Genomic DNA, 27,899 nt, shown 5'->3' with positions numbered 1-27,899 from the left:
ATGAATTAATCACTTTTTGTTAACTTGTTCATATGAAAGTGCAATACTAGTACCAACGTATTGAATATTTTACATCAAAGGAACTAAAGCACATGTTGCAGTAATGGCTACGTGCGATCTCCTAACAAATGTTACTCAAAACGGCTCAAAATGTAGTATCCTACACTAAATGTGTCGGTTTCCTATTTAAATGGTATTCAAACAATCAAAACCTTTCAACGAATAAAAACGCATACTCTGCATCCACGTAGGATATGATATTGAGCAAGGTTAAATGTGGATACTGAAATTCATGAAAAAATATCTGAGCGATACGCAAAATATACATCATAATAATATAGGGAAAGTGTAATCGGAAGGCTTGAGCGATTGTGTTTACTCTTGTTCCACCAACCTTCACCTCAAAGAAATTGCCTTATATGCGCAGCAATGTTGACGTGTGACATCACTACCAATGACCAATTTCTTTCAAAATGGCAGCTTCTCTGACAAAGGTTCACAGGATTTTGCGAGGAGTCTTCACTTGATTCAGGGATGTTTGTACACAAATATGAGATGTAAGTAATCAGAACGATTCTGACTATCTGTGTTTTGTTTTTATCGTTTACACTGTAAACAACAGAAGAAGTCAGAAATGCTGATAAGTACCGTTGTAGTTCCGCGTGATTTTTGCGTCAATCATGGCGCCATGCTGCACGGAAACGTTGACAGTTTCTTATGAATTTATCAAATGGTTGCATTGTATCTATTTTCAATTTGCTATTTCTTGCTACCATATTCTTCCCCAGAACATTCTAGGTGTATTGAGCCATCGTAAGCAGTGATTATACGGCAGGATTGGTGACAAGACCATTTGTAATTTGATTCAAGATGTATGAGAAATTCATTGATGCATATAACATATACGTGATGTTATAGGCGTCTCAATACCGGCCTTCGCGAAACGTGATTTTGTAAGCACTATCCAATATGGCGGAAAGTACACTCGGCGTTCGTAAGTGTATTTTCGGAAACATACCAACCGATTCTGGGTACACTGGCGACGTTTCAGGTTTATCATTCCCGGTTACATGAAAACTTCATATCAGTGATCATTAATATGTTATTTTTGAAATTCAAAATTTTCAGTAATTATCAGATTTTCACATTTCAAAACATACAGCAAATAACGCTGTGAATCGCGGTTTTGTATAGCGTGAAAAAAGGAGACATTTACGATGAAGCCAACTTTGAGAGGTTATTTTAAGCACTTTAGCTTTGTCTAATTTAATATAATAGTGGATGGTATCATTAAACAGGGAATTTAACGAGGAATTCAAAACTGTGAAGTATACATATGTGCGCGATATAGTTAGTATTTTATTGGACTTCAAAGTGAGGGTTGAAGACGAAAGAGATATATGTCCCCTGTGGCATCCAAGTGGTTAATATTGCCCAAAATGTATTCCGGAGATGATGGTGGTTGTTACAGAGGTACATGTACAATGAGCATTTGATAAGGGTGCAACTCTGCTCTCTCGTCATGGAATATAACCATCATCTTGTTTTCCAAGGGAGGACGTCTCGAGTCATATAGAGTGAGTGAGTTAATATTTAACGTCACATCGGCAATATTTCAGCCATATCGTGACGGGAACAAAACTCTGAAATGGAATATATGAGTGTTATGAAAACCTGTCGGACAGTAAAACAACTACAGTATCACAATTTGAATTAAAAATAGCACGATGAGTTAAAACTAATAGCAATATTTAGACAATACAATATACAAACAGGCAATCGGTTGCCAACAACAGAAGGTAGATCACCATACTAGGGACCATGGGGACTTACAGTACCTTTGCTACCTGCATGGGCCCTAGTTGGATTTACACCATCCCTTCAGCTGCTGGCGAATGTACAATATGCTAGCCAAAATTAAAACAACAGGAATACTACGATTAAAAGCCTGGTAGACTTAAATTTAAGATGATTTTTTGTGGACTTACGTACCCTCTAAGGAGGACGATAATTTTACAATACTTCAACCCCCTTTGAGGGCACAGCCACTAACAATTCTAGTTACGAATCCAAACTACCAATTATTCAAATACATCTTTTTACAGAAACATATTGCTCAAAATTCAATAAAAAAAAATCAATTTCTTTTAAAAAACCAATAATTAAATAATAACGCTGGTAAAAAGATCCTTCATTGATTTAACTGTAAAATACTTATCCCTTGTGATGGAGAATTCAACACAGTCAAGCAGGATATGCTTGACCGTGACTCTCTCATCACAAGGGATACAAAATGGAGGATCATCGCCTTTTAACAGGTATGCATGGGTATACCTTGTATGACCCGAGGCGACTCAGCTTGTCGTAAGAGGCGACTAACGGGATCGGGTGGTCAGGCTCGCTGACTTGGTTGACGCATGTCATCGGTTCCCAATTGCGCAGATCGATGCTCATGTTGTTGATCACTGGATTGTCTGGTCCAGACTCGATTATTTACAGACCGCCGTCATATAGCTGTAATATTGCTGAGTGCGGCGTAAAACTAAACTCACTCACTCACTTGTATGACCCATACACCATCGTCGTAGTATGACCTCTTCAAATCTGGACTGACAACCCTAGTGGGTATAACCAATGTAAGGTTTTATCTCATGTAATTTATTTATACCCACTTGGGTGTCCGACTTCTTCTGCATCACATCACGGGTATAAGATCCAATTGCAGTTTTATAATCACTGTATGGAATTAGAAGTGGTGTCACAGATTTGCTGAGTGCTGCCTTGGCAGCAAGATCAGCCATTGTGTTACCAGAAATGCCTACGTGACTTGGTAACCAACAAAAGACGATGTAGTATTGGCCAGTTGCAAGATCATTATACAATTCAATAATTTCAATTAAAAGTGGATGTTTGCACGACAAATTTTTAATAGCCTGAAGGCAAGATTGTTTACGTTTAGGGTGTCTTTGAATATATTTAAGAGCCGTTAGTATGGCGTTAGCTTCAGCTGTAAAAATAGAGCTGTTATCTGGTAGTCTAGAAGATTTTGTTCTAGATCCAATGACAGTGGCACAAGCCACTGCGTCACCGTCCTTGGACCCATCTGTAAATAAAGATTTGTATGTACTATAATTATTTTTTAATTGATTATATTTTTGGTTATATTGTAGTTCATTACTTTCTGATTTTTTAAATGAAGTCAATGTCAACTTGTGGCCTAACCAACTGCCAAGGAGGAGAAGAAAGAAGACGGGATCGAGCTATGTTTTCCAGCCCAATGCCGGCCGAAGAAAGAAAGGGTTTAATTCTGTGCCCTGGAGGTGGAACAAGAGAAGACCTCCTTTCGTACAAATCCTCATAAAGTGGATTGAACACACAGGTATATGCAGGGTTAGATTCACTGGAATATAATTTAGTAATGTATTGTAAGGATAATTTTATACGACGTTGTGTAAGAGATGGTTCATCGGCGTCAACGTAAAGACTGTCAATAGGTGAAGTTCGGAAAGACCCAAGACAAAGTCTTAGACCTTGATGGTGGACAGAATCTAATAGTTTCAGGTTGCTTTTGCAGGCTCCACCATATACGATGGAGCCATAATCAAGTTTTGAACGGACCAGTGATCGATATAGTTGTAGGAGGGTAGCCTGATCCCCTCCCCACTTTGAGTTGGAAACAACTTTCAACAGATCGAGTGCTTTCAGGCATTTGGCTTTTAGGGATTTAATATGCGGCAAAAAGGTTAAATGGGAATCGAAAACTAGGCCCAAGAACTTGGCCTCCTTTACAACTTTAATGGGAGTGCCACTTAAATATAGTTCAGGGTTTTTATGCGGTTTATATTTCCTACAAAAGTGTAGACAGTTAGTTTTCGACTTTGAGAATTTGAAACCGTTTTCAAGACACCATTTATTTTTTTTATTTAAACACAACTGTAATTGCCGTTCAATAGTATGCATATTTTTACCACGACAGGAAATATTAAAATCATCCACAAAAAGTGATCCATCAATTGAATCATTTAAAACCTTCAATAAACTATTGATCTTAATGCTAAATAAGGTCACCGACAAAATACTGCCCTGGTGAACACCCTGGTCCTGATTATAATGATCAGACAGGGTTGAACCCACACGGACTTGAAATTGCCTGTCTTTTAAAAATTGTGATATAAAAAGAGGCAAACGGCCTCTCAAACCAAAATCATGCAGATTCTTCAAAATGCCATGCTTCCAGGTTGTATCATAAGCCTTTTCAAGACCAAAGAAAATTGATACAGCATGTTGTTTATTTACTACAGCATTTTTAACGAAGGATTCTAAACGTACCAAATGATCAATGGTACTATGATTGTTTCTGAAACCACATTGAACATTTGTGAGAAGGTTATTGGTTTCAAGATACCAAACTAGTCTATTATTCACCATACGTTCCATGGTTTTGCAGACACAGCTAGTTAACGATATTGGTCTATAATTCGACGGATCTGTATGATCCTTTCCTGGTTTTGGTATTGGAAGTGCAGTGGCATTTCTCCATGAAGGAGGAAATTTTCCCGACGTCCATATTTGGTCAAATAGATCCAAAAGTGTCATCAAACATGATTCAGGTAATTGTTTTAGTAGCTGGTAATGTATATTATCATCACCTGTTGCAGTGTCATGAGTTTGTTCAAGAGCCGTATGGAGCTCATGTAAAGAAAACACTTCATTGTAATCTTCGCCGTTATGTGAATCGAAATTAAGCTTTATCTTTTCCTGTTGTTTCTGATATCTCTGAAACTAAGGGACATGATTCGCCGACGATGAATTCTTGGCAAGAGTTTCGCCAATTTTATTTGCAATTTCAGATGTACCAGTAATTAAATTATCCCCATCTTTAAGATGGTGAACAGCAGCTTTTGAAACTTTACCTTTAATTCTTTTAACCATGTTCCATACCTTGGACATTGGTGTACGTGAATTAAGTTTGGACACATAGTTCCTCCAAGATTGCCTTTTATTTTGTTTGAAGGTGCGACGTGCCTTCGCATTGAGTATTTTAAATTTATTCAAGTTGTGGACAGTTGGGTGATGACGGAAATAATTTTCTGCCTTTTTTCTCGCTTTTCTAGCTTGTCTACAATCTGTATTAAACCATGGCTTTCGTACATGTGGAGCCGTAGAGGACTTCGGTATACACTCATCAGCTATTTCATTTAAAATGTCAGCAAAGGTTTGAATGGGATCGGTTATATCACTGAAACAGCCAGGTCGCAGTTTCGATTTACAAATAGTTTGGAATAAAGGCCAGTCAGCCTTCGAAAAGTTCCATCTTGTATGTGATGGAGAAGCAGATGGAGTATAGCAGATGGAGAGAATAGTTGGGAAGTGATCACTTCCACAAAGGTCATTATGAACAGACCAATCAAATTCATTCAGTAAAATAGAATCTGCAGGAGACAGATCCAGAGAAGAATAAGTACCACTTGCAGGATGCAGATAAGTACTTGACTCATTATTAAATATGCACAGATCATTACTGGAAATAAAATCTTCAAGTATTTTGCCTTTAGTGCTAGTGTTAGTGCTGCCCCAAAGTGGGTTGTGACCATTGAGATCACCCATAATAACACATGGCTTCGGGAGTTGATCATAGAGTGATTGAAGATCAGTCTGTTGAAGTGCAGATGAAGGTGGAATATAGAGAGAGCATAATGTAAATGCAACACCGAGAGTAAGTCGTACTGCGACAGCTTGGAGCGAAGTTGTTAGTATAACGGGACTGTGAATAACATCCCTCCGTACAAGTATAGAAGATCCTCCAGTGGCCCTGTCACCTAGAGGGGAAAAACAATGATAGGCTGTAAACTGGCGCAAAGTAAAAATGTCCGTCTGTTTTAGATACGTTTCCTGTAGACAAAATACCGATGGTGTTAGATCCTGGACTAATAGCTGTAATTCATTAAAATTAGTCCTAAGACCTCTACAATTCCACAGTACGATAGTAGCAGGTGGACGTATCTTTTAGGTGGACTGATAGGGGATCTGCCCCTCACTTTCATCGAGGGCGACAAGCTATGTGCCCTGGGACAGGAGCTTTCGGACACTTCCATGTCATCTAGTGAACCGTATTTGTTATATATCTTGATTTTTTTCAATGATTCTGTTCTTGGTTTATGGATCCTTTGAACAGTGTTTGTAGAATTGACTTTAGTTCGAGTTTGTTGGTTGGACTGAGGTAATGAATGTTCCCCGGATGAAGAAGAAGCAGCTTGATTAGAAGACTGTGATGGAATGTCTGGCTTGATAACCACGTTATTTCCAGAGTTCACAGTCTGAGTAGACTGTTCAGGTGTGAGTGGCTGAGGTGTGTTGGTTTTAACCCATGTCAAGTCGGTCTGACAATGTATTGAGGAGGTGGGTACTGATAATGTGTTTACCCGTGGGTTAGTGTCCGAAGATGTCCTGGTAACTGATGCATAGGAACCACTTGGTGCTGTTGATTCAACAATTTATTTTGGCATCTACAGAGCTAATATTTTGGGTAAAATAAATTTTAGTAATTTCCATTTGTTTTGTTCCAAATTGGGCAGTCTTTTGAAAAGGAAGAATGATTTCCTGTACAGTTTGTGCACTTCTTTATGTTAATAGTACAGTCTTCTGTAACGTGTAGTTTCACTGCAGTGGCCACATGTTATTGGTTTTGTACAGTTGTTAACACTGTGTCCATATTTTTGACATCTAAAACATCTCAAAGGATTTGTGATATAGATGTCAACGGACATATTGCTGTAACCAGCCTTGACTGACTTTGGAGGATTCGGTGAAGAGAAAGCAAAGAGGTAGGTATTTGTCTGAATGGTTTCTTTATTTCTGCGGGTAGTAAACGCTTGACAAATATTACTCCCTGATCTTTCATTTCAGACATAGCAGCCAACAGTCGATCCCTGTCTCTGATTATACCCTTACTGGTATTTAGTGTTCTATGGGCAGAGACTATCACAGGAACTCCAACAAACATATCCGTAGATAAAAGGTTGATAGCCTGCTGTTTTCCGTTACATTCAATTAGAATGGATCCTGAACGCAAGTGTTTGATGTTTTGTACCTCTCCAGCTATTCCGTTGATACCTTTAGAAACCGCAAAAGGATTAAGTTTTAAGGGAGTCTTATCCGGAGTTTCCATTATCAAAAATCGTGGCCATTGATCAGTAGAAGCACCTTGTCGCTGTTCTCCAACATCATCGAGTGGACGTTTTGTTTTTTGGGGGGTGTTTGGTATTCCATGTTTAAGACAGATTTGTTCATCACCCGAGCTGCCCACCCACCACGGAATATCACAAGGACAATGCTAAAAACAACAAGCGGATCTCCAGCTTGCAGCACCAAGGATATCCAGGTGATATACGCCAGCAGAAAAATTAAGAGATTAATGATTCTACCAGATTGGCCCATGAGCCACCGCCTTCTGGCATAGGACTCTAGGCAAAGTTCACGGTAAACATATCAAAGTCAAGTCAAATAGTGTTCCAAGAATAAGGGTACCAAGACCATAAGTTCAACAATTCCGAATAAAAATTCTGTGCGGTTGTATATAACCCATGCACAGGGCTTGGCATGACAAGCCGATTGGTTGAATCGGGCCCATACAACCACCCGTCTAGGTGAAGTAAGGGCCGAAGTGGTGTGTTGGGCAAATGAAACGCAGTTAAAAAAGCCCATCTGCCATCAACCACCAGGATCCCGTCCTCCACCGACACGGGACGCCACCCACGGCAAACAGGTTGCCCAATTTAGTCGCCTCTTACGACAAGCAATGGGGTGCTATGGACACATTCTGCCCCGGGTCCACACGGAAGAAGAGCACTCAGCATTACCCAGCACCCACCACGAGGAGGTGGCTCTTCATGGGTGCCTCTAGGTGAAGTAAGGGTCGAAGGGGTGTGTTGAGCAAAGAGAACGCGGTCACAGGTCCCCAGTGCTCTCAACCCCCAGACTCCCGTCCTCCACCGACACAGGGCCGCAACCCACGGCAAACGGGTTGGTGGACCAAATATTCCCCCGGGTCCACTACAGGGGTGTCGACGAGCTCTTGGCATTACCCAGCACCCACCACGAGGAGGTGGCTCGCCACGGGTGCCACATGGAGGTGTGACTTTATGCACACTCATTTTCCCAATGGTAATTTACAATACCCTGAAGTGAAACTTTAAGTATTCCCCTGCAGTTGTTTTATTTTATCATAATATTACACTTTATGTAGAAGCTCATACCTCTACTGTAACAATTCGTGCATATATGGTCATTTTGTCACAAGTTGAAATTACCAGCAGTTATGACATGCATCTTGTATGACATCAAATCGACTGGCTTTGACAGTGCACTAAAGTACCTATATCCTCCATATATAGAAATCACTAACATTTAACTAAATTAATATAAAAATAAACTGAAGTAACTTCAGATATCTTAACTAAATGACTTTGAAACTTTGGCTCAGTTTTATGCAATATCTGAATTTTATGTTGCTATTACACCTGAATATTAACATTCACCTAGTGTAGGCGGTATCAAGTTTTCAAATGTAGCAGTTTGTAAAACTGGATCAAGTGGTCCTTAGTCTCTTGCATAAACAATGCTCCCTCCATTTGTTTAAAAAAAGCACAGTTGTGTACAAAAAGTTAAAGCTACATAATGCAAATTTCAGGAACTGTCAAACATTGGGCACAGCTCCACAAATAAAACATCCCTACATTAGAGGTGGTAATATTTGTCAGAGAAGATTATATGATGTAGCCTCATGGATATGAGGTTTGTTTCAGATTTCATGATGGACACAAAAGGAGCGAAAAAGAGAACCCACGATCAATCAGAAGAAAACAGGTACACGGGATGTATTCACGGGATATGTGGTTTGTTTCAGTTTTCATGATGGACACAAAAGGAGCGAAAAAGAGAACCCACGATCAATCAGAAGAAAACCGGTACACGGGATGTATTCAAAATATATCACCTGTGAAACTGAGCAAAAAGAATTTCAGATATTTCAACGCTGTTTTACAAACGGATAAAGAGTATAGAGAAATGGTCATTTTCAATGACCGCATCCACAACACCTTCACGCTTGCACAGAAGCAAAGGTAAATCGAGTCTGCAACCACAGGTCAACTCATGCCAGTGCTGACTTTCATATTGAATATATTGCATAACAAAGTATAAGAAAAGTTCATCTCCACTGCTTGTGTTTCATGTGTTTTTAATTTGTTTTCAGTTGTGTTTTCTTGTAGTACCTAGTTCTTATGCAGTGAAACGTTTTGATGAATATCTAGTACATTAAGCAAGCTGAACAGTTGATTTTTGTCATTACATTTAAACCTCCTTGCTATTCATTGTTATAGTGGCATATTTAGAAGTTGGAAATCAAATAGATCAAGTACATATGAAAGATAATTTCTTTAATTTAAGTGTGAATCACACTTGAAAATGATACTTGAACCTGTATTGAAACACTGTGCTCTTGAATTAAAGAAGTTGTCATCCATGTATACTTGCTCTACCTTCTTGCTGTTTCTTCACATTCAGTTACTTTACCAATTGAATGTCATTCTTGGTTTCACAGTATCAATTATGTGATTTCATGCTTACTCAAAAGTTACTATACATTTATTGTGATAGTTGTAAGAGTACCTTTGCAATGAAATATGAATTAGCGTCACTATAATCGATTGAGTTGAACCTCTAATGTATAAAATGAGACGTGACAGGGAAAAAATCACAAATACATTTGTGTTTATCTTATTGCAGAAGCCCAGTCAAGTTCACAAACTGTGAGCTTCTGCCCAACAAGACGAATGTGTCTCAAATGGACCTCAGCTTTGGCACAACTGGTACGTTGCAGTATTTAGACAGCCTGCCATTTAAGTTCCAGTGTGTGACAGATGCTGTTACTGATCAGACCACATGTCTAGATATAAACAGCCAGCAAGTTATATCCATGGCTATAAATACTAAGGTATGTACAATTATGCAAATTCAGCTGACACTGACACTGTAAGAAAGAGAAAACACAAATCAAAACATTATGTGTATGTGAATGATTCATGTTCCAAACATTTGATAACAGCTGCTGATAATGAATAATATTACTTATTTCCAGCAAATCTGGTTCTATAATCCTTAAAATAAATGACTAAAAATAGATTTCAGAGACTATTACACATTTATTGCAACTATTATAGTAATATGATGCTTTTGCAAAACGTTATGTATTAAAACGACTCTTTCAGATATTTTAGGCCAACATTACAGCCAAGGTAGGCTGTACTCTCACAGAGAAAGAAGTCATCATGTACGGCAAATTAACACAGATGAAAAAGTGATCATATGTGACACAGCTGGATGCATTCCACTAGTACTCTGGGAAGAGCACATAAACCAAGTTTCAGAAGGAAAATCCTTTTCCTTCATGAATGTGGCTATAAAACAGTATGCTGGTGAACACTACCTGACAACAACTCCAGCCACAAAGATCAAATAAGTCAAGGAAGTCCTTTGCCAGGTGGAGGCCGTACTTCCAACAACAACTGGCACTATTGAGAGTGTACAAGTACAGAAGCTTCTGTTGTGTGCCTATTGCCACCACGCAAAGGAGGTTAAACCTTCCACCACAACTTACAAATGTGACAGCTGCCAGATGCGCCAAAGGAGCAATAGCATTATTGAACAATTCAAAACGAAATTCACATTGAAGTGTCTGTCAACCAACAAAACATTGCAACTTTCAGCTGAAGGAGCATGTTTTAGAACATTCCTAAATGCCATCAAATGTGATGAAGTTGATGCAGACTTCATAAAGGAAGCTATGCTGTTGTTAGCCAAAGCCAAAGTGTGCTATCAGAACAGAGAGGTGTTGAGTATGGAGGCCGTGTAATGCTGTAGATTTTCAGGCTTCCTGGGGTAATTTACTGAGATCTTCTATGGGCTAAACAAAATATTCAAAGGCAGGGGTACTTAAGTGTTATTTTATATGTTTGCTTAATGTGGCTGAAATATTGCTGACTTTGGGATGGGCTCAACAAAATATTCAAAGGCAGGGGTACTTAAGTGTTATTTTATATGTTTGCTTAATGTAGCTGAAATATTGCTGACTTTGGGATGGGCTAAACAAAATATTCAAAGGCAGGGGTACTTAAGTGTTATTTTATATGTTTGCTTAATGTAGCTGAAATATTGCTGACTTTGGGATGGGCTAAACAAAATATTCAAAGGCAGGGGTACTTAAGTGTTATTTTATATGTTTGCTTAATGTAGCTGAAATATTGCTGACTTTGGGATGGGCTAAACAAAATATTCAAAGGCAGGGGTACTTAAGTGTTATTTTATATGTTTGCTTTATGTAGCTGAAACATTGCTGACTTTGGGATGGGCTCAACAAAATATTCAAAGGCAGGGGTACTTAAGTGTTATTTTATATGTTTGCTTAATGTAGCTGAAACATTGCTGACTTTGGGATGGGCTCAACAAAATATTCAAAGGCAGGGGTACTTAAGTGTTATTTTATATGTTTGCTTAATGTAGCTGAAATATTGCTGACTTTGGGATGGGCTCAACAAAATATTCAAAGGCAGGGGTACTTAAGTGTTATTTTATATGTTTGCTTAATGTAGCTGAAACATTGCTGACTTTGGGATGAATAACCGAGATTTTGAGAGGCGGTAGGTTTTGATAAGACATTAATAAAATAGTTGATTGTGCGTTTGTCTTTCTGTTGTTTTTTTATCATTGACACAGGTGTAGGTTTCCTAGAAGTGTTCAGGCTACACATTTTATGATGCACAAATGACACATTACAACCACTACTATTATTCAGGAGATTGACAATGTCCTCCCAAATCAGTGAACATGACGACAGAGAACGAGCCCTTTGCCAACATGCTTACCGCCACACAAATACATATTCTAAGTGTGGTAAGATAGTGTATTTTTTCTGAGGGTGTCTCAGTTAATCCGAAAAAGGACAAAGAGTCATTTTTTCATCAATCATTAGTAATGTGGGAGGAAATCTATGGTTTTCGGGTAAATACTGTAGCAGACATACTCAGTGAGAGACAATGGTATACAGTCTTTAAATGCAAACCTATATATCACATTTCTAAACATACAGCAAATAACGCTGTGAATCGCGATTTTGTATAGCGTGAAAACAGGAGACATTTACGATGAAGGCAACTTTGAGAGGTTATTTTAAGCACTTAGCTTTGTCTAATTTAATATAATAGTGGATGGTATCATTACACAGGGAAGTTAACGAGGAATTCAAAACTGTGAAGTATAAATATGTCTGCGATATAGTTAGTATTTTATTGGACTTCAAAGTGAGGGTTGAAGACGAAAGAGATATATGTCCCCTGTGGCATCCAAGTGGTTAATATTGCCCAAAATGTATTCGGAAGATGATGGTGGTTGTTACAGAGGTACATGTACAATGTGCATTTGAAAAGGGTGCAACTCTGCTCTCTCGTCATGGAATATAACCATCATCTTGTTTTCCAAGGGAGGAAGTCTAGAGTCATATAGAACAGGATCGTGAAGATCAGTGGATAAACTTTATTTCTGGACCTATACTGGTTTCAATACTGCGTTGCGTGCGCAATGAAAACAAGGAGGCTTACGCGAGGTGATACTGATTGACGTCGTGTTCAAGACTTTTCCCTTAAATTACCCCTTGCGTCTCCTGAAAGGCTACGTAAGTCCCAAAACGGTTTAAGTCAGATTTAATCTTCCATCTTTTTAAATCGTAGAATATGTGTCATTTTAATTTGTGGCTAATCTTGCATACAGTCGCCAACAGCTGAGAGGATGGTATAAATCCAGCCAGGGACCATGCAGGTAGCAGAGGTACTGTAAGTCCCCATGGTCCCTGGTGTGGTGATCTACCCTCTGTTGTTGGCGATCTATGGCCTGTTTTCATATTGTACTGTCCAAATAGTGATATTATCATTTTTCAAGTTTCCACGCTAGTTTTAATACTAACTGTGATAGTCTAGTGGTTTTACTTCATAATATGCATATATATTCTTTTTTGTCATGTATATTCTCGTCACGATATGGCTGCAATATTGCCGATGTGACGTTAAACATTAACTCACTCAATCACTACCCCTTGGGTGCCACTGGGACATAATGTCTTTCCTCTTTGGCACCCATGAAGAGAAACCTCCTCGTGGTGGGTGCTGGGTAACGCTAAGTGCTCTTCTCCCGTGTGGACCCGGGGCAGAAGGTGTCTACAGCACCCCATTGCTGGTCGTAAGAGGCGACCAAATTGGGCAACCTGTTTGCCGTGGGTTGCGTCCCGTGTCGGTGGAGGACGGTAGTCTGGTGGTTGAGGGCAGTGGGAACTCGAACATTGTTCCCTTTGCTCAACACACCACTTTGGCCCCTACTTCACCTAGACGGGTCGTAGAACCGGACGGTCATGCCGAGCCCTGAGCACCTAATTGTTATTGCTCTGTGATTAGTTGGCTTGGTTGTTTTAGAAATATTACTGACTTGTGTGTTTTTGTATACACTGTGTTACATGAATTTTAAATTTGAGTGAGTGAGTTAAGATTTAACGTCACATCGGCAATATTACAGCCATATCGTGACGAGAACAAGTAATTATAATACTACAAATACATTAATAGCACATACATTGTAAAACCCCGTCAACGAAGGACAGTAAAACTAACTAGAATATCACAGAGTAGAATCTAAAACTAGTGAATAGACCTAAAACAATGCATCTATACAGGACAGTACAATATAAAAATGAGCTATAAGTTGCTAACAACTGAAGGTAGATCACCATACCATGGGGACTTATAGTACATTTGCTTCCTGCAAGGACCCTAGTTGGACTTACATCATCCCTTCAGATGTTAGCAATTGAGACAAATCTAGCCATAAAGTAAAAACACACTTATTCTACGATTAAAAAGCTGGAAAACTGAAATTTACTCCAAATGTTTGAGGACTTACGTACCCTCTCAAGGGGACAATTGTTTTACGGTACTTCAACCCCCTTTGAGGGTACAGCCACTAGCGACTTGAGTTACTAATTTAATCTTCCAATTTTAAAATATTTATCTATTTACAATTCAGTTAACAAATCTAACTCCTTTAAAAATGCAATAATTAAATGAGGACTAATATTTTTAAAAAGATCCTTCATAGTTTGTGAATTAAAATACTGATCCCTTGTGATGGAATACTCAACACAGTCAAGCAACATATGCTTGACTGTGATTCTTTCATCACAAGGGATGCAGAACGGAGGATCCTCACCTTTCAAAAGATATTCATGAGTATATCTCGTATGGCCAATACGACATCGTCGCAAAATGACCTCCTCAAATCTGGACTGACAACCCAAGTGGGTATAACCAATATAAGGCTTTATTGCATGTAATTTATTTACACCCACCTGGGTGTCCCACTTCTTTTGCATCAGATGACGAATATACGATCGAATTGTAGCTTTATAATCAGAGTATGGAATAAGAAGTGGAGTCACAGATTTGTTGAGTGCTGCCTTGGCAGCAAGATCAGCCATTGCGTTGCCAGAAATGCCTACATGGCTTGGTAACCAACAGAAGACGATGTCGTATTGGCCAGTAGCAAGATTATTATACAATTCAATTATTTCTATTAAAAGTGGATGTTTACATGACAGGTTTTTAATTGCCTGAAGGCAAGAAAGAGAGTCGGAATAGATAATATACTGTTTATGTGTAGGATGTTTTTCAATATATTTAAGAGCCCTTAATATAGCGTTTGCTTCTGCTGTGTAAATAGAAATGTTATCTGGTAATCTGAAAGATATTGTTCTCGATCCAATGACAGTGGCACAAGCCACAGCGCCACCATCCTTGGACCCATCTGTAAATAAAGATTTGTATGTGTTATAGTTACTTTTTAATTGATGATGTTCTTGTTTATATTGTAATTCATTTGTTTCTGATTTTTTAAACTTTGTCAGTGTTAGGTCAACTTGCGGCCTCACTAATTGCCAGGGAGGAGAAGAAAGAAGACCGGAATGAGATATATTTTCCATCTCAATCCCAGCAGCAGAAATGTATTGTTGGATTCTTATCCCAAGAGGAGGAACAAGTGAAGTTTTAGTATTATACAAATCCTCATACAGAGGATTAAAAACACAGTTGTGAGCAGGATTGGATTCATTTGAATATAACTTTGTAATATATTGTAAAGACAATTTGATACGGCGAAGTTTCAAAGACGGCTCATCGGCCTCAACGTAAAGACTGTCAATGGGAGATGTTCTGAAAGATCCAATACATAGCCTCAGACCTTGGTGATGTACAGAATCTAATAGCTTCAGGTTGCTTTTGCAGGCTCCACCATACACAATGGAACCGTAATCAAGTTTTGATCGAACCAGAGATCTATATAAGTGAAGGAGGGTACTTTGTTCCCCTCCCCACTTTGAATTAGAAACACCTTTTAACAAATCGAGCGCCTTCAGGCATTTGGCTTTGAGGTACTTAATATGAGGCAGAAAGGTCAGATGTGAGTCAAAGATGAGACCAAGAAATTTAGCCTCCTTCACAACTTTGATGGGTGTGCCATTTAATGATAATTGGGGGTCTTTATGGGGTTTGTATTTCCTACAAAAATGGATACAATTAGTTTTAGTTTTAGAAAATTTGAACCCGTTTTCCAGACACCATTTATGAATTTTGTTTAGACACAATTGTAACTGTCTCTCAATAGTTTGCATATTTTTACCACGGCAAGAAATATTAAAATCATCCACAAATAATGATCCATCAATTGAATCACTTAAAACCTTTGAAAGACTATTTATTTTAATACTAAATAGAGTGACCGACAAAATACTGCCTTGTGGAACACCCTGATCCTGATTATAATGAGCAGACAGGGTTGAACCTACGCGGACTTGAAATTGCCTGTCGGTTAAAAATTGAGATACAAAGAGAGGCAAACGACCTCTCAAACCAAAATCATGTAAATCCTTTAAAATGCCATGCTTCCACGTAGTATTGTAGGCTTTCTCAAGATAAAAATATATAGATACTGCGTGTTGTTTGGTGATAATAGCATTTTTGACGAAGGATTCTAAACGCACTAAATGATCAATAGTACTTCGATTCTTCCGAAAACCACATTGAATATTGGTAATGAGGTTATTGGTTTCCAGATACCAAATTAATCTGTTATTTACCATTCGCTCCATGGTTTTACAGACGCAGCTGGTTAAAGATATCGGTCTGTAATTTGATGGATCCGTGTGATCCCGGCCAGGTTTTGGTATTGGCACAACAATGGCATTACGCCACGAAGGAGGAAAAATTCCAGACATCCATATTTTGTCAAATATATCTAAAAGTGTGACCAGACATGGTTCAGGTAAGTGTTTTAATAGTTGGTAATGAATATTGTCATCACCTGCTGCAGTGTCACGGGCTTGATCAAGAGCAGTATGTAGCTCATGTAACGAAAACACTTCATTATAGTCCTCACCATTAGTGGAATTGAAATTCACTTTTGTCTTTTCCTGTTGTTTTTGGTAACTCTGAAATTCAGGGACATAATTTGCCGAAGAGGAATTTTTTGCAAGAGTTTCGCCAATTTTATTTGCAATGTCCGCTTTGTTAGTGACTAATTTGTCACCATCTTTAAGATGGTGAACAGCGGATTTTGAACCTTTGCCTTTTATTCGCTGAACCATGTTCCACACCTTAGACATAGGTGTACGTGAATTAATTTTTGAAACATAGCTCCTCCAAGATTGGCGCTTGTTTTCCTTATACGTGCGTCTTGCCTTCGCACTTGTGATTTTAACATTGTTGAAATTATGAACAGTAGGATGTCTGCGAAAATATTTTTCTGCTTTCTTCCTACGTTTTCTTGCCTGTTTGCACTCGTCAGTAAACCATGGTTTACGAATATGAGGAGTTGCAGAGGACTTAGGAATGGTTTCATCAGCAATTTCATTCAGTTGTGTTGAGAACATCAGGATGGGATCTGGTACATTACTGAAGTGATCAGGTGTTAATTTTTCAACGCATAATTGTTCATATACAGGCCAATTTGCCTTAGCGAAATTCCACCGCGATGAAGGTGGATTGTCATCTGGTGTTATAGATTCCAGGAGAGTAGGGAAGTGATCGCTTCCACAAAGGTCATCATGTACAGACCATTCAAATTCGGTGTAAACATTCGCATCTGTGAGGGACAGATCAAGTGAAGAAAAAGTTCCAGTGGCAGGGTGTAAATAGGTGCTGGATTCATCATTAAACACACATAAATTATTATCAGAAATAAAATCTTCAATGACCTTGCCTTTATTGTTTGCACTTGTACTGCCCCATAGAGGGTTGTGCCCGTTTAAATCGCCCATGATGATACAAGGCTTCGGTAGCTGATCATACAGAGTCTGAAGATCAGATTGTCTTAGAGAAGATGATGGTGGAATGTACAAAGAGCACAGTGTAAGTGTAATATGCAAAGTCAGTCGAATAGCAACGGCTTGAAGATTAGTATTTAGATGAACAGCACTATGGGTGATATTCTGTCTTACTATTATACTAGAACCTCCAGTCGCTTTATCTCCTGGAGGAGAAAATGAATGGTAACTCATGTACTGCCTTAAATCAAATGAATCGGTATGCTTAAGATAGGTCTCTTGTAGACAGAATGCCGAAGGTTTAAAATCCTGGACTAACAACTGTATCTCATTAAAATTCTTTCTAAGTCCTCTGCAATTCCATTGGACTATATTAGATGAATGACTCATGGAGGTTCAATGGGTGATCTCTCACGTGAGCGTGATGACGCAGAACTCCTCACAGAACTCTGTGATAATGGAGTTACATCCATGTCCATAGCACTGTAGGTGTTGTGGACAGGTACCTCGGATGAAACGGGATTCTTGGGAGATTGGTTTCTATTTAACTTTTTTCTATTACTTTTTGTGCTTTTTTCACTGGATGGGTGTTCCACGACTGGTTGCGTCTGACTTTCAGCCTGAGCAGTAGAAGATGAAGTCGATGTTTGGCTATCAACCATGATGACAGGTGGTATTACAACAGGTTGTTCCGAATTGATCCAAGTTGGAGCCGCCTGAGAAACAGCATTAGCATATGTGAGTGTGGACTGAGATGTGGATTGAGAGCCTAGTTGAGAAGTCAATAGCTTCCTGGCTTCTCCAAAAGTAATGTTGTTCTCACATTTTAGTTTTAAGATTTTTGATTCGGTTTGCCAAACAGGGCAGGATTTGGATGAGGCCATATGTTGGCCACCACAATTTGTACAGTGCAGTGCTTGTTGACAGTCGGTGTAATCATGATTATCGCCACAGCGTTGACAAGCTACGGAGCGAGTACAAGTCTTTGATCCGTGGCCAAACTTCTGACATTTAAAGCATCGGAGTGGAGTGGGGACATACACCTCCACTCCGATGTTGACATAACCAGCTTTGATAGAGCGTGGTAATGAAGATCTGGCAAACGTAAACAAGTACGTATTTGTTGGTTCAATTGTTGAATCTTCCTTCCTCCGAGTAAAACGTTTAACAGAAGACACTCCTTGTTGTTTTAATTCATCAGTTATTTCCTGCTCCGACATACCAGACAAGGAACGGGTCCGGTCACGTACTATGCCTCGGCAGGAGTTGAGTGTCCTGTGTTCAGAAACAATCACCGGAATATTGGCAAATTTAGTGATGGATAACAGATTGAGGGATTGTTGTTTCCTCACGCATTCTATCAGTAAAGAGCCAGAGCGCAGCCGGGTGACATTCTTCACCTCGCCACAATGTCCATGAATAGCCTTAGAAATGGCAAAGGGGTTCAATTTAATTGGTAAGTGGTCTTCAGCTTCTATCACGATGAATCGAGCCCAGGAATCAAAATCTGTAATACTCTCGTCAGAAGAAATTGATTCTAGATGCCTGCGTTTTGAACCAGTGTGATTATGAGCCATGGTGACATATATATAAATTCAACAACCCTGCTCCCCACCCACCATGGAGTGTCAACAGGGACGGTGTCTAACTGCATCGGATTTCCAGCATGCAAACACCAGGGATACAGGGTTGCTATACTCCAGCAAATATGACTTGAATAGCAATACTTGTTTACTAAAACGATTGCCAGGCTGGTTCTACCCATAACAACTATTTAGAAACAGAGAGTATTCAGCGGTCAACATCGCCCGATTGGCCCATGAGCCACCGCCTTCTGGCATAGGACTCTAGGCAAACGGATAGTTTATAAGTTCAAATACAAAAACAGTCAGTTTCAGAAAAATGCACAATAAGATGGAATAGGTGCATTAATAATGTTGTCCATGCGCAGGGCATGGCGAGACCAGCCGATTGATAGAACCGGGCCAGTTCTACCACCCGTCTAGGTGAAGTTAGGGCCAAAGTGGTGTGTTGGGCAATAGGAACACAGTTGCAGGCTCCTATTGCCCTCAACCACCAGGATCCCCTCCTCCACCGACACAGGGCTGCAACCCACGGCAAACGGGTTGGTGGACCAAATATACCCCGGGTCCACAACGGGGGTGTTGGCGAGCTCTTGGCGTTACCCAGCACCCACCACGAGGAGGTGGCTCGCCACGGGTGCCATTTTAAATTTGAACAAATTTGCCTAGATGCTGGTGCCAGAAGGCGATGGCTCATGGGCCAAACTGGTAGAACTTACTACTGGTGTATATCATCCTTATATCTCTGATATCTGTCTGTTGGACATCCACAGGCGTTAGATATCGCCCTTGTTGGCACTCGGTGGCGGGTGGGTAGTAAAGATGATGAAACGTTATCCATATAAACATGGCTTTTTAAACTCCCATTAAAAAATCCAAACGTACGCTTGAAAATGATTCTGAGACGGATGATGTTGATCTCATTTCAAAATCTGTTGAATACTGGCCACGATTCTTGGTGATGGAAAAACCTGACAAAACCCCAATTAAACTTAACCCTTTTGCTGTTGCAAAGGACATTCATGGAATAGCGGGTGATATAAAAAATATCAAACGGTTGAGAAGTGGATCAATTCTCATTGAGTGTTGCAAACGACAACAAGCAACAAACCTGATGTCAATTGATAAACTTGTCGGAGTCCCAGTCAGTGTGTCTCCTCACAGATCTCTCAATACCAGGAGAGGAATTATTAGAGATCGTGATAGACTATTCAGTGATATGACAGAATTGGATATTGCTTACGAAATGATCAAGGATCAAGGTGTTACATTTGTGAAAAGGTTCACCAGGCGTCAAGGTGCTGAAACAATCAACACAAATACGTACCTGTTTAGCTTTTCACCTCCCACTGCACCAAAATCAGTCAGAGCAGGATACTGTAAACTAGATGTTGACATGTATATCTCTAACCCACTGCGGTGTTTTAAATGTCAGAAATTTGGGCATGGAGTCAATTCCTGTCGAAACAATATAACCTGTGCACATTGCAGTGAAACTATTCATGTCACTGAAGACTGCATCAGTGAGGCCAAAAAATGTACGAACTGTTCTGGGTCTCATTCATCTTCCTGTGTCAGAAATTTGGGCATGGAGTCAATTCCTGTCGAAACAATATAACCTGTGCACATTGCAGTGAAACTATTCATGTCACTGAAGACTGCATCAGTGAGGTCAAAAAATGTATGAACTGTTCTGGGTCTCATTCATCTTCCTGTAAATTTTGTCCAGTTTCGAAAAGAGAGATGGAAATCAGCAAAATAAAATGCACCAAAAACATCACGTATGCTGACGCAAAGAAACTTGTACCAAATAGTGAGCAGATTGATACGTATGCAAATGTGACCAAAGGACACGCAGTATCAAAAATGGCAGCATCAACTCAATGTCAGACAGATATAACGTGAATTCTGTCAACCCAAAGCCCATCGTAACATCTGAATCTACTACACAGAGACCTTCTATGACAATTACATCAAAATCACAGTCAGGTTTACACCATGAACTATCACAAAAGGCACATTCTGGAAAAGACCTAAACGTTAAAGCGTCATGTATATCGGACAACACATCTTCTCGTACAAATCAAACTGGTAGACAGTCTAAAGGTTCAGATGATCCCATCAAATTGTACAATAAGTATGGATCATTAGAAGGGATGGATGTCTCAGAAACTATCCACCGTAGAATTGAAAGTTCTTCACCTAAAAGAAATGGGCGAGGTAGGTCCCCAATCAAACCGCCCAAGAGATGAATCATTCCCAAATACTAATGCAATGGAATTGTAGAGGACTTAGGACAAACTTAAATGAATTACAGCTACTGAACCAGGAATTGAAACCGTCAGCTCTTTGCCTTCAAGAAACGTATTTGAAAGCGTCAGATACAATTGGTATACGACACTTCAGCTGGTATCATTGTATTTCTCCTCCTGGGGTACGGGCTGCTGGAAGCTCATCTATTTTAGTAAGGGAGGGAGTGATCCACAGCCCTGTCTTGCTGAATGTCAATCTTCAAGCTGTTGCTGTGCGAATTACGCTGCACGTTGTGTTTACGTTGTGCTCTTTGTATATTCCACCTTCTTGTGTGCTTCAACAGTCTGATCTCCAGACAGTGTATGATCAGTTACCTAAACCATGTATCATCATGGGTGACCTAAATGGCCACAACCCACTCTGGGGTGGTAATGTTAAAAAAACCAAAGGTAAATTACTGGAGGATTTCATTTCAAATAATGACTTGTGTATTTATAATGACGGTGCAAATACTTGTTTACATCCTGGCACAGGAACATATTCAGCGTTTGATTTATCTATTACGGACTCCAACCTTTTGAGTGAATTTGAATGGTCAGTCCACGACGACCTCTGTGGAAGTGACCATCACCCAACCATACTAAACCCTGTGAATCCATCTGACGTTCCTCCATCATCAAGATGGAATTTTGAAAAGGCTAACTGGCCTTTATATCTCTGTGCTGACCAAGTCAAAACTGAACTGATATTCCTGATGATTAAATGTTTCCCAGATAAGTTAAATACTATCGCTGACGAATGTATCCTAAAGTCCTCTACAGTTCCTCACATACGAAAACCATGGTTTACAGATGAGTGCAAACAGGCTAGGAAGGCACGAAAGAAAGCTGAACATTACTTTCGTCGCCATCCTATGGTCCACAATTTAGATAAATTAAAACTCATTTATGCTAAAACACGGCGTACTTTCAAGCAAAGTAAACGCCAGTCTTGGCGCAACTATGTATCAAGAATCAATTCGCGCACGCCCATATCAAAGGTGTGGAATATGATAAGGAAGATCAAGGGTAACGGATCAAAATCTAGCATCCACCATCTAAAAAGATGGGAACAAATTATTGACTAATCAATCAGATATTGCAAACAAACTTGGTGGTACGTTGGCCAAACATTCTTCCTCATTTAATTATGTACCTGAATTCCAAAAATATCAAAAACAGCAAGAAAAGAAATATATTAATTTCAATTCAGATAATGGAGAAGACTGCAATGAAACCTTTTCGATACATGAACTTCATACTGCTCTTGATCAGGCTCACGACACTGCTTCTGGAGCTGATAACATCCATTATCAACTACTGAAGCACTTACCAGAATCATGTTTGGAGACACTGTTACATATTTTTTGATAATATCTGGACAAGTGGAAATTTCTCTTCGTCGTGACGTGATGCAATAATTGTTCCCATCCCCAAACCTGGACGTGATCATACTGATGCTTCCAATTAAAGGCCAATTTCATTAACTAGCTGTGTTTGCAAAACCATGGGGCACCCGTGGCGAGCCACCTCCTCGTGGTGGGTGCTGGGTAACGCTAAGTGCTCGCCAACACCCCCATGTGGATCCGGGGGCATATTTGGTCCACCAACCCGTTTGCCGTGGGTTGCAGCCCTGTGTCGGTGGAGGAGGGGATTCTGGTGGTTGAGGGCAACAGGGGCCTGGAACAGTGTTCCTGTTGCTCAACACACCACTTTGGCCCTGACTTCACCTAGACGGGTGGTAGAACTGGCCCGGTTCTATCAATCGGCTGGTCACGCCAGGCCCTGTGCATGGTGATTATTTTGTGCACATTTCTGTTACTGGGTCTTGGACATTTCGATTTTCCTTGCAAAATTATATTTATCATAACTATGTCAGAGTCCTATGCCAGAAGGCGGTGGCTCATGGGCCAATCTTGACCTCCGGGTTCTGTTTGTCTTCAGGGATCTGTCTAGGGCAGAACCAGCCTGACTTATACCTTGTTTGGCAAAAATAGCTACCCGTGTCCATTTTGCTGGAGTATAGCATCCCTGTAACCCTGGTGTCTGTAGTTGGCTTCCACTACAGCACCGTCCGCGTTGACACTCCATGGAGGGTGGGGAGCAGGGCTGTTGAATATAATATTTCCTACATTATGGCTACCCTACAACTAACTGGTTCTCGGTCAAAAACTAAGAGAAGACACGTTGATGCGGATATTGCTACTTCTTCGGATGAGGAATCTGCACACAATACTGATTACTGGCCACGATTTTTAGTCGTAGCAGGTGTTGATGGTGAACCTCTCAAACACAATCCATTTGTAATTTCGAAGTCAATTGAGGGCATATGTGGCAACGTAAAGAATGTTACCCGCCTCCGCTCTGGTTCATTGCTTGTGGAATGTGCTCGGAGACAACAGTCTGTGAATCTCCTCAAAGCCCATCATTTTGCAAATACTGGGATTGTTGTCTCAGTACACAAAACTTTAAATTCATGTAGAGGTATTGTCCGTGACCGTGCAAAGTGCCTCTCAGAGGATGTCAGAGGATGAGATTACAGCAGAGCTGCAGAGACAAGGTGTTACGCATGTGAGACGGTTCACTAGGAAAGATGGTGAGAGAGTTATCAAAACAAACACTTACCTTTTCACGTTTGCACTATCAAAACTACCGTCATCAATCAAAGCCGGGTATTTCAACATTCCAAATCCTCTCCGGTGTTTCAGATGTCAACAATTTGGACATTGTGCAAAATCTTGCCGTAACTCTCCAGTGTGCTCCCGCTGCAGTGGGAAACATGACAGTACAGACTGCACAGATGTAATCAAGTGTGCAAACTGCAGTGGCGACCACATGTCCTTCTCAAAATCACGCCCATGCTATGTGCAACAAAATAAAATTCTCACCATAAAATATTCCAAAGATGTTTTTTTCTCTGAGGCCAAAAAAAATAGTCAAAAAGGAGTCCTCTTCTTCCACTTCTGCAGTGTCTTACTCTGCTGTAGTTTCTTCCTCACGTACAAAGGTTGATCAAGGATGTCAAACGTCAATTAACTGGATATCTGATGTACAGACGGTTCTTTATGAAATAGATGCTGAAGTCACACCTTCCCGTTCCACATCATCCTCACAAACGACTGTGTCTGCTGAAACAATACCAGAAACTGAAAGTCAGCCTGAACCTGAGAAAAATCGAACTACGTTGCTCACGAAGAAGGAAAAACAAAAGCTTAAGAAAAAAGAATCAAAGGGTCTCAAACATATTGAGGTGCCTTTACCCTTGACTGTTCCTCTGGAGGTTCATAATATCTTCGAATCTCTAGATATGGAGGTCTCTCCATCGCTGCCATTGCAGCATAAAGGTCCTCCTCTTTCATGATCTCCTATTATGCCCCCATGAACCGCCCTGACAGTTTATTACAGTGGAATGGTCTTCGGAATAATTTATCTGATCTTCAGCTATTGATCCAAGATTTAAAACCTTCTGCTGTTTGTTTACAAGAAACATTCCCCAAAAACACAGATAAACTTGATTTAAGACAATATGACTCATATCATCACTTTTCTCCCCCAAGCGATAAAACAACTGGGGGGTCTTCTGTTTTAGTGAGGCAGGGTGTCATTCATAGCCCTGTCCCTCTTCATACCCCTCTCCAGGCTGTTGCAGTTCGTGTGACATTGAATGTCGTGTTTACTTTATGTTCTTTATATATTCCACCGTCATATTGTCTTCAACAATATGATCTTCAGTCACTTTATGACCAACTCCCGAAACCCTGTATAATCATGGGAGATTTAAATAGCCATAACCCACTTTGGGATAGCAATGACAGCAATACGAAAGGTAAAGTTTTGGAGAATTTTTAAACAATGACTTATGCATCTTCAATAATGGTTCTTCTACATATTTGCATCCAGGAACTGGAACGTATTAGTGTCTTGATTTAGCTGTTGTCGATTCTCATCTGCTAGGTGAGTTCGAATGGTCAGTTCACGATGACCTCTGTGGAAGTGATCATTTTCCCACTTTATTAAAATCTGTGACGCCATCGTATGTCTCTCCATCTTCGCGATGGAACTTTGCTAAAGCTAACTGGGCTTGGTATAAAATTGTTTGTTCTAATAAACTAACACCTTCATGTTTTTCTTGACGTTCCTGATCCTATAAATTCTTTCTCTACCGAACTTCATAAAATAGCTGATGAATGTGTTCCGAAGTCCTCTTCAAATCCACACATACGTAAACCATGGTTTACTGATGACTGCAAACAAGCTAGGAAGGCACGGAAGAAAGCAGAACAGTATTTCCGTCGCCATCCTATGGTCCATAATTTAAATAAATTTAAAATTTTAAACGCTAAAGCGAGGCGTACCTTTAAAATGAATAAACGTCAATCTTGGCAAAATTATGTCTCCAAAATAAATTCTCGAACGCCCATGTCTCACGTGTGGAACATGGTACAGAAAATTAAAGGTAAGGGTACACAATCTAGTGTCCATCATCTTAAACATGGAGATCAATTACTTACTGATAAATCTGATATTGCAAATAAACTGGGTGAAACGCTTGCTAAACATTCTTCCTCTTCTAACTACATGCTGAAATTCCAGCAGTATCAAAGACAACAAGAAAAGAAAACTATTAATTTCCATTCAGATAACGGGGAAGACTATAACGAACTATTTTCTATTCATGAACTCCATACTGCTCTTGATCAAGCTTACGATACTGCTACAGGGCCTGATAACATACATTACCAACTCCTGAAGCACTTACCAGAATCCTGCCTAGAAACTCTTTTAACTATTTTTGATGATATTTGGACATCAGGTAAATTTCCTCCCTCATGGCGTGACGCTATAGTGGTACCCATACCTAAACCTGGACGTGATCATACCGATCCGTGTAATTATAGACCCATTTCACTAACTAGCTGTGTTTGCAAGACCATGGAACGCATGATAAATAATCGACTTGTTTGGTACTTGGAAACCAATAACCTTATAACAGATATACAATGTGGTTTCCGTAAAAATAGAAGTACTCTTGATCACTTAGTGCGTTTAGAATCATTTGTCAAAAACGCTCTAATCAATAAACAACACGCTGTGTCTATCTTTTTTGATCTTGAGAAAGCATATGACACAACCTGGAAATATGGCATTTTAAGAGATTTACATGATTTCGGTTTGCGAGGTCGTTTGCCTGAATTCATAGCCAACTTTTTAAGTAACAGACAATTTCAAGTCCGAGTGGGTTCTACCCTGTCTGATCATTACAATCAGAATCAGGGTGTTCCACAAGGCAGTATTTTGTCAGTCACTCTTTTTAGCATCAAGATCAACAGTCTAACTAAAGTTTTAAACGATTCAATAGATGGTTCGCTATTTGTGGATGATTTTAATATTTCTTGTCTCGGTAAGAATATCCATACGATTGAGCGGCAACTGCAGCTGTGTTTAAACAAAATAGATAAATGGTGTCTTGAAAACGGCTTCAAATTTTCTAAATCCAAAACCAATTGTATCCACTTCTGCCGTAAATATAAACCTCATAACGACCCAGAACTATTTCTCAGTGGCACCCCTATCAAAGTTCTCAAGGAGGCTAAGTTCTTGGGACTTATTTTTGATTCACATTTGACCTTTTTGCCCCATATTAAAATCCCTAAAACCAAATGCTTGAAGGCTCTCGATTTATTAAAGGTTGTGTCTAATTCAAAATGGGGAGGAGATCAGACTACCCTCCTTCACTTATATAGATCACTCGTGCGATCAAAACTTGATTGGGGTTCCGGTTGCGCATGACAGGGATGTGACCCGTGAAGGTCCCGGGGTAGAATAGGCCTTCAGCAACCCATGCTTGCCATAAAAGGTGACTATGCTTGTCGTAAGAGGCGACTAACGGGATCGGGTGGTCAGACTAGCTGACTTGGTTGACACATGTCATCGGTTCCCAATTGTGCAGATCGATGCTCATGTTGTTGATCACTGGATTGTCTGGTCCAGACTTGATTATTTACAGACCGTCGCCATATAGCTGGAATATTGCTAAGTGCGACGTAAAACTAAACTCACTCACTCACTCACTCATGACAGGGATGTAACGTGTTCATGTCGGGCTCCGCCAAACCAGGGAATATCCTATCAATCTTGGAAAATAGTTGAGTTTTGCGACAATTCTACTGGACAACTCTACACCTGGATGATTAAATTATAAAACGTGAGACTTATTTCCAAATAAAATATAAACTTCTCACCTGTATTCCGAAAATGTCTGAATCGGGACGGACAACGAGATCTACTACATCAATGGAGGATGTTGTTCACGCCTCAGAAAAGAGACTTGCTGACTTGATACTGACCGTGAAATCTGATTTACAACAATCAATGGATTTAATAAAAGCTGAAATCACGGAAATCAGAGGACAGGTAAATTCTGTTGAACATGATGTATCAATCCACACGACAGAAATTTCTAAGTTACGAGAGGCACTCGAAGAAGAACGAAAGTCACGACTCTTCTATCAAAAACAGGTAACCTTGAAGGACATACACGATAGGAAGCCCAACCTATTATTTTATGGAATACCTGAGTCACCTCAGGAGGATACAGAACAAGTGCTGAGA

The 27,899-nt window shown here is 39.9% G+C and overlaps 1 protein-coding gene across 1 annotated transcript; it reads right to left on the bottom strand.

Moving 5' to 3' along the window:
* Positions 1-17,799: 17,799 nt before the first annotated feature.
* LOC137281034 (uncharacterized) lies at positions 17,800-18,990 on the bottom strand. Its single transcript, XM_067812188.1, has one exon. It carries the CDS (start codon positions 18,988-18,990, stop codon positions 17,800-17,802), a length of 1,191 nt encoding a protein of 396 aa, XP_067668289.1.
* Between the last annotated feature and the right edge of the window lie 8,909 nt (positions 18,991-27,899).

Source organism: Haliotis asinina, chromosome 4, assembly GCF_037392515.1.
Source record: "Haliotis asinina isolate JCU_RB_2024 chromosome 4, JCU_Hal_asi_v2, whole genome shotgun sequence".
Classification (NCBI taxonomy): domain Eukaryota; kingdom Metazoa; phylum Mollusca; class Gastropoda; order Lepetellida; family Haliotidae; genus Haliotis; species Haliotis asinina.
Note: the sequence above shows the minus strand (reverse complement) of the source record. Positions and strands in the feature narration are given on the sequence as shown.